This window comes from Littorina saxatilis, linkage group LG6, assembly GCF_037325665.1.
Source record: "Littorina saxatilis isolate snail1 linkage group LG6, US_GU_Lsax_2.0, whole genome shotgun sequence".
NCBI classification, from domain to species: Eukaryota; Metazoa; Mollusca; class Gastropoda; order Littorinimorpha; family Littorinidae; genus Littorina; species Littorina saxatilis.
The window spans coordinates 20,831,108-20,844,567 of record NC_090250.1 but is presented as its reverse complement, the minus strand read 5'-3'; the positions used below and the strand labels follow the sequence as shown (position 1 = coordinate 20,844,567).

The following is a 13,460-nucleotide window of genomic DNA, read 5'->3' as shown; positions in this document are numbered from 1 at the left end:
AGCAACAAAACATTGATTCCCTTGTATATCTTGTAAGTGCCTGAAAAATGTCTTGTAATTATATTTTAGGTTCAATATTAGACTTACTGCACATCCGAAACACACAGGACAGACGGGCATAGTATTTACTGGGGTAATTCCAAAACATGTTACTCACAAAATTAAGACAATAACTTGTATACTTAATGATTTTCCAATGTCCATACCTTCTATCCAGAGTGCCAAAGGTGAGACTGAAGTGACCGCTCCAGTTGGCAAACAGATGGAAAAGACTGTAGCGCAGCTCTCGAGACAGCAGTGTCTTGCGATATTCCACTGCAAGCAAACCACTCTATATAGTAACAACAACAACAATAGCAACAACAACAGTAAAATAATACAAAAAACATATTCCAACAGACAGACTGTGGTGTCCTTTAATATTCCACTACAAGCAAACATGACTGTACTTATAACAACAAAAATAGCAATAATAACAACACACACACACCCTGAACACACAAACACCCCCCATCCACCCACACACACACAAACACCCACCTACACACACACCAAACACCCGCCCATCCACCCACCCATACACACACCCACCAACCCACACACACACCCACACACACTAAAACTAACTGGGAGTGTTGTTGATGAGATGTTGCAGAAAGCAGCTGAAGTGTAGGCGTATCTCCTGCAGAATGGGAAGGTCACGGTCGTTCTCTCCCTCCAAATACTGCCGTGCGCCATCAATGTAATCCACGAACATGGAGGTCAACTGTCCTGTTTCAAGGTCGATAGCTCCCGCCTCACTGTAATCACAGGTAGTCAAACAGTTCAGTCAGTGGAAGAAAAAAATGAAGCATACTGTTGCAATCATTCATGACAAGAGAATGCTCTCTTCAATCCAGTCTGAATGCCCTTCAGACAGCACTGTGTAGGTAGGTGTATTTTACTCTATATTTTGCAAAAACTAAATACAGGGTTTTTTCCTGAAAAGCTGACCTGAAAACATTTATGAACAATTTTGCACTGCCAAAAAAACACCAATTAGACCAAGCCATTTAAGTTCAACCCACCAAAAAATGAGGATTTGGATCGAGATTTTGAATCGATCGGTAGCTCGGTTAAAAGACATTGCCAATGAAAGCAAGTTTCACATTCTATCTACAGATGTAGTCCAACAGATAAAGGCTTGCTTTAACTAATTAAAGCTGAAACTAATTAATGGCAAAAAACCCCTTTGTTTACCGACCTCTGGCCAAAGACCTTGTTCTCTGCCAACAGCTGAAAGATGTGAGCCAGCTGGACGCGCAGCAAGTCTCGTTTCCGTCGGCGACGCAAGTTGTCCTGCTTTCTGTCGATGGCTTCTTTCAGGAAGGGAAGCAACTCCTCTGCCAGCTCCCTGTGACATGGAAGCAAGGTTATGATTGTATGCTTGTGATTATCAGTTTTGTTGTTGTTGTTTTTTTGTTAAATGATGAAAGATTCTTTGTTAATTTCAATGTTTTCATTTTCATTTTCTTCTAACTTTACAGAAACATCAGCTTTCATCACATCAGCATCTTTTTAGACACGTGCAAAGTCTTCTTCCTTTAATGCTCAAATGCCAGCTGTGAGTAATCTGACTACTGAAACACACACACACAAACACACTCACACACACACACACGCACACACTCACACCACACTCTCCTCCTTCTGTTCATCTGTTCACATTTAAAAAAAAAATACCATCATAAACATAAAAAGTTGGACCTACTTGAAGACAGCAGGATTACAACAGCCCATGCCGTTGACCACAGTGTCTCTCATGTCCGAGTTTTCACACTTCATCTGTGGCACCAACAGACGGAACAGATTGCTGGCAGTGACGCTGGATCGTGCCTCTGACTTGTCGGTCTGAACGTTGTCCGGGGACGCCCTTTGGAAAAAAGATAATGTTTGAACGTGATGAACGTGTTTTTGAAACTAAAAGCAAAATATTCAAAACTGTCAGCTAAATAAAGAATAAAGAGCATTCTTGAATAAAGAGCATTCTTCTACATCGAAGGGTACAATTCATTACATGCACCTAAAAACAGATTTGCAGTAACGTGCACTACCTGCAAACCAATGTCACCATTAAGGAATATTCAGCTAAAGCCTATTTGAAAATGAAATTCAAAACAAATAGACAGCTCATGTTCCACATCAAGAATCAACAAGTCGCGTAAGGCGAAAATACAACATTTAGTCAAGCTGTCGAACTCACAGAATGAAACTGAACGCAATGCAATTTTTCAGCAAGACCGTATACTCGTAGCATCGTCAGTCCACCGCTCATGGCAAAGGCAGTGAAATTGACAAGAACAGCGGGGTAGTAGTTGCGCTGAGAAGGATAGCACGCTTTTCCGTACCTCTCTTCGTTTTAACTTTCTGAGCGTGTTTTTAATCCAAACATATCATATCTATATGTTTTTGGAATCAGGAACCGACAAGGAATAAGATGAAAGTGTTTTTAAGTTGATTTCAAAAATTTAATTTTGATCATAATTTTTATATTTTTAATTTTCAGAGCTTGTTTTTAATCCAAATATAACATATATGTTTTTGGAATCAGAAAATCATGAAGAATAAGATGAACGTAAATTTGTATCGTTTTATAAAAATTTTTTTTTTTACAAGTTTCCGATTTTTAATGACCAAACTCATTCATTAGTTTTTAAGCCACCTCGCTGAAATGCATTACCAAAGTCCGGTCTTTGTCGAAGATTGCTTTGCCAAAATTTCAATAAATTTGATTGAAAAATGAGCCTCAACTTTTACAAAAAGCCGGATATGACGTCAGCAAAGGTATTTATCGAAAAAAACGAAAAAAAACATCCGAGGATATCATTCCCAGGAACTCTCATGTCAAATTTCATAAAGATCGGTCCAGTAGTTTAGTCTGAATCGCTCTACACACACACACGCACAGACAGACAGACAGACAGACAGACAGACAGACAGACAGACAGACAGACACACACACACATACACCACGACCCTCGTCTCGATTCCCCCTCTATGTTAAAACATTTAGTCAAAACTTGACTAAATGTAAAAAACAAGAAAGGTTAAATATTGGAAGGTTTAATTCAATAATTCCACATTTCTTGTTTTTAATATTTGAAGATGATTATTACCCAAGTTCTGGCGAGGAGCAGCGATGAGGGATGACAGCGCTCTGCTGGGCGATGCTGCACGCGAGGATGATGTAGTTCTGCCACAGCTGCATGTGCACGTCTTTCTCCGTCGTCACTTTCTTGCTGCCAGACCTCAGGATTGACGACGCTCGATTCTCGTTCATCTGGGTGCTGGGGAAACACAAACACAGGCTGATCAAAACATTAATTTCTTTTCCTTTTGTTGGAGTAAAAGAAAAGGAATTATGAAGCTGCAAGACCAATGTAAAACTATTCAAAATGCTAATTATTTGTTTCTTATAGTGGAATAGATGACAGGTCAATCTTAAGATGTCTGAAAAAAAGAATAGCTCTACATCCCATCCATTAAAAAACAAATAATAACAAAACAAAACCAGCGTCACCAAAAATCAAAACAAACCAACAAAAATCCCTTGTTACCATTTCTACTAAGCAGTTTATGAGCCAAGATGAGACTGAGACTGAGACCGAGACTGAACTTTATTTTACAAGGATCAAGATTTAAGGCTGGGACTTTTCTTACAATCTGTCCTATGGACAATAAACCTAGAAACAAACAAACAAAACACTACCAATATATACTAAAACAGAAACACTATAGAAGTAAAACTTCAAACCAAATGAGAGACCAAATGAGCATTCTTCTACATCACAGGATACACTTCATGTATGCACTTTAACACAGTTTTTCAGTGGAATAGCAAACAAGACAAACTATCAAGAACCCTGTCAGAAGCCCAATACTTGCACTACACGCCACTCACCTGGGGTCGATGGAGGGGAACAGAGCGTTAAGCCGGGTGTACACAATGGGCCAGGCGTGTGCGATGGCCCGCGGACACAGGGTCAGGGCGTGGTCCTTGGACACGACGGCGGCGATGAAGCGTATCCACATGTCCACACGATGAAAGCTGTAGTTGATCTGGTTGCCGTCTTGCATGCTACCTCCACCTGCAGGCAACCAGCACGTGACAGCTCGGTCCGACACCCACACCAGGTCAATGTTGGGCTGTGTCAGCACCACCAGCTGAAACAACAAGGGAGGATAATTAACAGTGTGTCTGTATGGATGTTTAATACATCCTTCACTTAAGATTAGTGGTTAACAACAAACCTGTAAAAATAAAATAAGCAAGTGTTAAACATCATACACACACAGCACTCACAAACACTCACACAACACTCACAAACACACACACAAACACACAATTATGTATTGCAGCACACAGACAATAATCATATTCAAAAACAAAATCAGAAATTAAATCTTTCATTCATCCACCATTCCCTAAATCTCAACAATCAACAGTAATGCTGGAGGGCCACTGGAAAAGTCCTTACCTTTTCCTGAAGTGGAAGGTGAGTGAGAAGCTTCTCCACGATGTGAGGGCAAGCCTTGTCTATGACATCCAGGAGACACACCGCCATGCCCTGAACACACACAAATGGAAAAGATTAAGCAGTGTATTGTACTAGTATTCTGAACAGTGGTACTTAACACATGAGGTCCCTCTGATGTAGGGATACCTCCTATTAAAGGACAGATACCTTCTGGTGTACCTTTGTTCATTATCTTTATCAAAATAGACCTCCAATGTAGAGCACACTTTTGGCTTGTCCAAAGGTTGTCCCTTCATCACAGGTACCACAGTTACTTTTACCTTTCCTTTCCGCCTGACAGTTTTATACCTGTGACGAAACTAGCTTTGTGTTGCTGTATGAAAACAAAAACACTGTATACTTCTTTTACGTCTAGTCTGTACATCAACTGATAAAGACAAAAACTGTGACTCATTCATTTTGCAATCACAACAAAAATAGGGATCTGTCATAATTCTGCAAATTCAAAACTGGATACCACAACATCTGTATATCGTTCATAATCTGACAGTTCCAGTGTCTGCTTACCTAGACGATGTTGGGAAATAATTCTGTTGGGTTTGTATGAGACGTGACAGAGTGAATACCCTTGCTTTTAATAGGACAAACAAAACCAGCGTGTTCCTTGTCATGTGTTTCAAACACACCCCTCGCTAGTGACTGGCCTGTGGATAGTTAGTCCCACTAAAAGCAAGGGTATTCACTCTGTCACAACCCATACAAAGCCGAAGATGAAGTGTGACAACTCTGACATGAGATACACTGTGGTCAACAAAATGGGGTGTTATAATCCTGCCGTCTACGAGTTATTTTCCAAATAAGTCCATTACCTTTACAATCTCCACACAATTTTCACTCACCTGTGTGACGCTGTAGGAGGCGAAGATGTTGCGGACCTCTTTGAGCAGGTGTATGGCTAGTTTGCGCGTCATGACACGACAGCTGCACATCATCACCAAACACAGACCCTCCACCTCGTGTAGGACGTCCAGGTTCATGATCTGCTCAGGGCTGGGGCCCAGAAACAGGTGATCTCCCCTCTCCTGCGAAAAGAAAGATATCAAAATGATGAGACTGACTGGCGCGCTTTATTTTTATTTTTTACTTCTCAATTTGGCTGTGATCGCAAACATGCTTGTGAGAGATAGAGAGACAGTCTGTGTGTGTGTGTGTGTATGTGTGTATGTGTGTGTGTGTGTGTGTGTGTGTGTGTGTGTATGTGTGTGTGTGTGGGAGTGTGTGTGTGTGTGTGTGTGTGTGTGTATGTGTGTGTGTGTATGTGTGAGTGTGTGGAAAAGGGCATTCAAGTCCCACAATTTCTTCTAGTATAACCAATCCAAGACATACACTTTTATTTTTGTAGAGACACAGCCAACACTAAAGGTGCACCATACCCTACTGCTCTATATTGGTTTACATTGGATTGTATCAACAAAAATATAGCCACACAAGACATCACACAGACAAATGTAAAGACAAACACATCAAATGAAAGCCGTGACTGACCCTGGCCACCTCCCTAGGGAGGGGTGCAGTGGTGGTGGTGGTGGTAGCATTGGTGATGGTGGACTTCCACTGCACCAACAGCTGCATCAACAGTCGCAGCGACTGGTCCAGCAGCTGTGTCCGGCTGTCCGAGATGTCTTTCTGGATGAACTGGACAAAGCCTGCAAGTAAGGATAAAAGTTAAGAATTTGAAAAATCAGTAAATATGAGAAGATAAACATTGAAAATATTATGTTTTTAATTGTTTCCCATTCCAGAGTGTTTTCAACATTCAGCAAATATGTCAAAAAATAATATTAAACCTAGGAGTTCTCTCTTTCCTGATGAGAAATTACATCCATGTGCAAGTAATGCACAGAAATTTGTGTGTGTGCAAAACTGACGTGTCGCAATCCAGAAAGATGAACGGTAAAATACCAGCAAATGTCGATGCACCATACATTTCTCGGTCAGCAGCCTCATATCAACACGACTTTCAGAAACGAATGCTGATGAACTGCAGGCCGGCTCCATAAAAACATTGCTCCTTACAGGGTCAACATGAGAATTCCACTCCAGCAACGAAATTCAATGCACCTCTCACTCTGTCTTCCATCTGTCTGCCTGTCTGTACCTCTATCTCTAAGATTTTAAGTTTTCTGTGCCTACTATGAATTGTTTTCTTTCTCTTAGTTTTAGTGCAGCACAGAGTAAACTTATTTCTTTCTCTGTTTCACTTTTTAAATTTTTTAAATTTGTATCACATAATAAGAACATTTACCATGGATGACATGCTCCTTCCACGCTGCTGACTCGGACATGAGATTCTGAAGTGCTTGAAAGGCCAACCTGGGGAGAAAAAAATGTGCAGCCACAGCTTTAAATTTATGCAGCAAAAATATCACAACACGTATTCACAGCCACAAATGCACTTGGTGCACATTTGCATACATACAGACACACACTCACAAACACAATCTACAGTGACTGCATCAACAGGCATACAAAAACCAGTTTATCTGCTCAGGTAACTGCTGCATCTTTTAACATTCAGGCACATGATCATATACTTCAACCCTTACCTCATGATGCAGACAGATATTCACTTATACAGAAACTAGGGTGCACCCGCACACACAGGCACACATACTCACACAGACACACACACAACCACACACTCCCCCCTGGGGTTGTGTGCACGAGAAAGAACCCACCTGCGTGGGATTGGTTGCAATTGAGATTTGAGATTCCAACAATCCGATCCTGTGCTTGGGTCCTACCCAGTTCATCACTTTCTCATGCACACCATCCAAGCTCACACAAAATATCCTCCCCCAAAGAATATTTTCCCTTACCCTTTGAGCTCCTCATCGACGTGGACAGTGAGACGTGTGAGAAGCTCCACCAACTCAGGGTTGCTCATTCCATCGGGCTTGAGGCGGGGGATGGCCGCAATGCAGGTGCGGAATAGGTCAATCTTTGGTTTGCGGTCTCCCCTTAAAACATCAAGCATGACAAAAGCAGTTTTAGTACCATGTTATCAATCAATGGCCTAGAACACACTGAGCTAACAGCAGAGGCCAGGAACAAACACAAGAAGCTGAGCACTGTCAGTTGCATTAAGAGACTGCCACAGTGGTACCTGTGATGAAAGGACACCCTTGGGATTAGCTATAAGTGTCTCTACATTGCAGGTGGCCTGTCATGACCGGTATATTTTGATAGAGATAATAGAAAAAGGGAAGGTGTCCTTTTAAGGGAGGTGTCCTCTCATCGGAAGGGTCGGACATTGCAGGTACCACAGCTCTCTCTTTCTCTTGCACACACACACCACACTATTTCACTGCTGCCGCGATTATGCTATTTGAGCCGCCAGGCAGCTTGGAGCAAGCAGGCCATAAATAGCGCTGGCGGTGACCTCTTTAGTTTCGCGGGGGAAATGCCAGCCCAGCGCCTCACAAAGCCCTTGTTCATTGTACTCTGGAAGTGCACAGCGTGTGACAAAATACGTGTTTCTTGGTATGAAATGGACTGGGTTGCGTGACTTGAACGTTGGATTACCGTCATCTTGTGTATATTGTTTCTCGGATATTCAGGCTTTGTGTATGTGCAAACTAGAGTTCCAGTGAGGATTCGGTTTGTTTGATTTTGAAGTAATACTGCTATCGAATCTACCGGCAAGTCGTTCTTTGTTGTATCAAAACGTGCGCATTGTATACCATTTTGTAACCACGCTCAATGTTTATACCAACGACCGACTGTGTTTCTGATGTTGCCGTCAGTAAGTACTTAGTCTAAACTGTGTCATAGAGTGAGAATAAGTTTTTGTGTTTGAGTTTAGAGCAGTTTTGATTCGTTAATCCACGCGCCTAATCAGTGCATGCACCGTTTGGAACAGGCACTCGACTCTAGTGCATTTCATCTGTTCTGTGTGTGTGTTCATATGCGTGTGAGGGAATGTGATCCCACGTAAAGAGTGTGTTTACACTCACATTTGAACCGTTTAGTTTGAAATTACACCCACTCTATTCCATTACAATGCACGTCATCTTTTTTTTCTTCAGCATCTCAGAGAAATAACAACCCCAACTGTTGTTGTGTTGTTTTGTTTCGTTTTGTCTGTTCTGTTTTGTTTGCGATAATGAAACAAACGTTAAATTGTCGTCGGATCGACGAGTTTTCTTTCCTGTGGTATATATATACAAGTTTGTGAGAACAATACGAGTGAAAAACTGTGTTGAAAAACTTTCAAATCGACTTGTGTGCTGCTATTGGATTACTGACCAACAGTTGCAGGGTCAGGTAGGCTTTTTGTTTTCTTCACATGCAGCTAACAATTTGCATGAACATGTATTGAAAGACCGTTTTTTCTTTCTTTTATATTACAGGCATTAATTGCACTATTTTGAATTATATAAACGCAAAACAAATTTCACATGCGCACCATACGCATGCCTATAATATGTTTTTAAATACGACATTAATTAGTGTTCTTTTTTTGTGGCACATTTAGGATGTTTTGTTTACTGTGTTGTCTTCTGCCGTCTTACATACTGTGCCGTTCCTGTTTCTTTAAATGCAACATGCACATGTTTTTCAGAGTGTAAAGAGTGGCATAATTATATACTTGAGGAGCAAACACTTTTTCTAATTCTCTCATTTACCCTTTCTTCTGTCTTGAAAATTGTGGCATGTTTTGTTTCATACTATTGACATACATGTATTATCCGCCTATGTGTTGTCGGGGTATAATATCATGTGGCACTTCGCGCGGATTTGGGTGAGCGCGCGCGAGCTACGTTTTTTTTTCTCCTGTGGTATATTATATATACAAGTTTGTGAGACTTGTATAGGAGGGCCGTGAGGTAAGCTTTTTTGTTTTATTCACATGCAGCTAACACTGTAACATGAACAGTTTTCTTTCTTATATGTTACTGACATTATCTACACTATTTTGAATTATATACTTATATAAACGCAAAACAAATTTTACATGCGCACCATCAATGACTTCTACTAGTAGTCCTTGGCATAATATGTATGTAAATATACGACTGTATATACTCTACTGTTTGTATATATTTCGTAAAGTGTTGTATATATGTATTATGTACTTGGGGATTACCTTTGTCTTTATCTTTCATTATTTTGTGTTCTTTTATTGTGGCACATTTAGGATGTTTTGTTTACTGCGTTGTTTCAAGGTGTTTCATTAAATGCAGCATGCACATTTTTTTTCAGAGTGCAAAGAGTCGCATAATTATATACTTGGGGGGGGGGGGGGGGGGAACACACTTTTTCTAATTCTCTCATGTATCCTTTCTTCTGTCTTGTGAATTGTGGCATGCATTGCAATAAATACAACTAAACACACTAAAAACATCAGTTCCGAAATAGGCAATATCTCTGTGGCCACCACACACTCAGAACGACTGCTATCTCTCTGCTCGACTGCTATCTCTCTGCTCGCGGCATCCAGGTTATCAACACAGCATAACAGAGAGCTGGGGCCACGCACGCTAGCGCTGCAGACAAAGAAGAGTGCAGGTCTGGCCCTATATATTTCAGGCGCCAGTGTGGGCGGAAGGGGTTGGAGGAAGGAAAGGGTAAATAGGCAGGAGGAGAGTGGTACTGCCGGTTATTTTTAGCTGGTGGCAGCCTGGCAGAGAGTACCTCACACGGAACACAGTGACACACACACACACACACACACACACACACACACACACACACACACACACACAAACACCGACACACACCCACACACAAGGTATCTACTTAGACTCACAAGATCAGTTCATCAGCCTCCTTGTTGGCGTTCTCCGAGCGTGTCATGAGGAGAGGACGGCCCACTTGAAGGTCCAGAGCACGCAGGATGGAGTCGAACGTCTTCAGAATGTGGGAGTAATACTGAGCCAGACCAATGTTTTTGGCTGTGGCGTCTGACAGCATTTTGTTGAGAAAGGTGCGCTTGTGGCGTACGGTACTACCAGAGGGCAGAGTGGCGTTGGACTGTGGCATGGGTGGGTCTCCGTCCTTCTGTTCCAGGCTGTCGGCGATCACGAGAAACGCTCTCAGACCTATGCTCATTCGCTGGAAATATACGAGTGAAGTAAAGAGCAAGGGAAGATGTCACAAATCAATCATCAATCAATCATCATCACTAGAGATTTTTTGTTAATTCTAATTGATCATTAAAAGCATCAGTACTAGTGTTTTTCTCTTCTTTTTCACAGAGTTGTTTCACGAGAAAGGCCAGTAGCCTTTGCTCATCCACTGCAAAGATGAATCGTAATAACATTCAAATCTAAAAAAACAATAACCTATCCCAACTTAAAATTTTCACTAAGAAACAACAACAACAGCTAAAAGAACAATAGCCTATCCCAATTCAAAATGTTCTCAATGCTACTTTTACAACTCTTTATTTTGCTGGCATACTGCATGGCTGAAAATTATTTGGCCAACCTTCCAGTATTTCTCCCGCTTACGGAAACTGATTCGTTAACAACCCTCACATCCAGCTAAGGACTGCAACTCTCACTATATTTTCTGACTGATCTATTGTATGATTACAAAACGTTTTATTACATGTACTATTGTCACCAATGATGTAAAGTTTTACCTCTGGTGTCAAAAAGAGTTTGCTGCTACGTCCCACACACAGCAAGTCAAAGATGATATCTCGCATAGCAAAGTCGAGGCGTTCCTGAAAACAGAACACCAGCAAATAAGTGGATAACTCTTTCTTTCTTTATTTGGTGTTTTACGTTGTTTTCAACCACGAAGGTTATATCGCGACGGGGGAAGGGGGGAGATGGGATAGAGCCACTTGTCAATTGTTTCTTGTTCACAAAAGCACCAATAAAAAATTTGCTCCAGGGGCTTGCAACGTAGTACAATATATTACCTTACTGGGAGAATGCAAGTTTCCAGTACAAAGGACTTAATATTTCTTACATACTGCTTGACTAAAATCTTTACAAAAATTGACTATATTCTATACAAGAAACACTTAACAAGGGTAAAAGGAGAAACAGAATCCGTTAGTCGCCTCTTACGACATGCTGGGGAGCATTGGGTAAATTCTTTCTCGTCCCAACCAATATGGGACTCCCCCTAACCCGCGGGGGGTGTGGATAACTCTAAGCAATTTGACTACAAACAGACGTGTAGCAAAAGCGAAGGGTAGAAAAAAGAAAGTGTCTTTAGGATTTAAGTAACCATATTCGATCATAATTGAATACCAAAAAGAACCCTGTGGAAGCAAACGTGAAGTAGACTGCAGATAAAACATATCATTTCAGCAGTGATCTGTACAATCCTCATAACTATTTTTCAAGGAACAAGTCTAGTCTGGCAAGTGCTATCAAACAACAATGGAGCGCCTAACACTTACTTACTGCCCGTTATGCCGGTTGGCATGTAGGGCAGCAACGAACACTAACCAATCCAAAATCAATGATACGTAGCACCGATTCATTGGAATTGAATACTGACCTTAGCAATGAACTGTATGATTTTGACAAAGATGTTGAGTGGTGTGTCCTTTGGCGTCACCATCTTGGAGCCTTTGGGAAAGAGACTGTTGACGATGCTCTGGAGTCTGCTCTGTGTGGCCGTGTTGCTCTCACACTTGATCCGCACCATGTAAACCCTAACAACAAAGCAGAACAATGTTGTGTGAGAGCGAGAAATAAAAAGACCAAAAAAAGACAACAGTAGCCTCCCTAGCTTGCTCCTCTGTCCGTTTGTTTTGGTTTGTGAGTCGTAAAGTGTGAATCTTTAATCTGTAGTTCTTCTTTTTGTTCTGTCGTCTGTCTTCTTTTCTCTGATTTTGGTCGAAATGTCGTTCTTTGTTTTTCATATCATCCTCGTTAAACACCTAAGAACAAACAAATAGCATCAATCCTAATTCAAACCAAACTCATCACAGATGCAAAATAATTTTAAAATACAGCCCCACAAGCAAAAATTGGCTTTCTCCACAACAGCCTCGAGGAAGAGACATATAACATTCTGGACAAAGAATGTACATTTTGAGATTATTTTAAAGTGATGGAGAGGCTGGCATCATACACACATGCTGACATGCTAGCACACACGCACGCACGCAGAACACACACATACTCACATTTAAATAACAAACTGAAGACAAACTTGGTACTTAAAACACTTGGCCACACATGCAAGGTAACTGACCAGACAAGCCTGTATAGGGACTCCAGGGCGACTCTGGACATCTTGTTGTCCCTGTTCTTCAACTGAGAGAGACACATGGTCAGGAAGTAGGGCCAGTTGCTGAGAAAGAACTGCTTCTGACTGACGCACAGCAGACAGGTCACCAATGGAAACAGGTGCTGCAAAGAGAGGAGTTCATAAGAGAGCTAAGATTTTACCTATTTATGTATGTGCACAAACACTTGCATACATACACATGTGGATGTGTGTGTGTGTGCGTGTGTATGTGTGCATGCATGTGTGTGTGTATGTATGCGTGTGTGTGTGTGTGTGTGTGTGTGTGTGTGTGTGTGTGTGTGTGTGCATGCGTGTGTGTGCATGCGTGCGTGCATGTGTGTGTGTATGTATGCGTTTGTTTTTGCTACTGCACATCGCTGTGAGCTCTTGCGAGAAAGGGCATTTTATAAGTGTTCATTATCATTATTATTACACCTAACCACAAATATATTCCTACACACACCATGCACCCTTTTAGGACAGTGCATTATGAAATATGATACTCTGACAATGCAATTTAACAAGTACTAAATGTTTTCAGTAGTCATTCTTTTGTAATGCTTGTGCATGTCCAAACCTGATAATCTTTGTGTACGAATCTGAAGTATACGCATCAAAAGATCAATTTCTTTAACCTGCTCACAGCTCCAGTTAACTAACTTGATACATTTCTTAGAATCC

The 13,460-nt window shown here is 41.2% G+C and overlaps 1 protein-coding gene across 3 annotated transcripts in view; it reads right to left on the bottom strand.

Annotated features, from left to right (window-relative positions):
* LOC138968733 (protein furry-like) overlaps window positions 1-13,460 on the bottom strand; it is a 98,426-nt gene that overhangs the window by 71,823 nt on the left and 13,143 nt on the right. For all 3 annotated transcript variants that reach the window (XM_070341365.1, XM_070341366.1, XM_070341367.1), the window contains exons 12-26: window positions 12,744-12,901; window positions 12,042-12,198; window positions 11,167-11,250; window positions 10,330-10,634; window positions 7,397-7,537; window positions 6,823-6,890; window positions 6,063-6,223; window positions 5,417-5,599; window positions 4,518-4,607; window positions 3,941-4,203; window positions 3,156-3,326; window positions 1,751-1,912; window positions 1,244-1,393; window positions 628-800; window positions 207-315 (exon numbers count right to left, since the gene is read on the bottom strand). In XM_070341365.1, coding sequence (XP_070197466.1) covers window positions 207-315; window positions 628-800; window positions 1,244-1,393; window positions 1,751-1,912; window positions 3,156-3,326; window positions 3,941-4,203; window positions 4,518-4,607; window positions 5,417-5,599; window positions 6,063-6,223; window positions 6,823-6,890; window positions 7,397-7,537; window positions 10,330-10,634; window positions 11,167-11,250; window positions 12,042-12,198; window positions 12,744-12,901 — 2,375 coding nt within the window. The remainder of the gene's footprint in view (window positions 1-206; window positions 316-627; window positions 801-1,243; window positions 1,394-1,750; window positions 1,913-3,155; window positions 3,327-3,940; window positions 4,204-4,517; window positions 4,608-5,416; window positions 5,600-6,062; window positions 6,224-6,822; window positions 6,891-7,396; window positions 7,538-10,329; window positions 10,635-11,166; window positions 11,251-12,041; window positions 12,199-12,743; window positions 12,902-13,460) is intronic.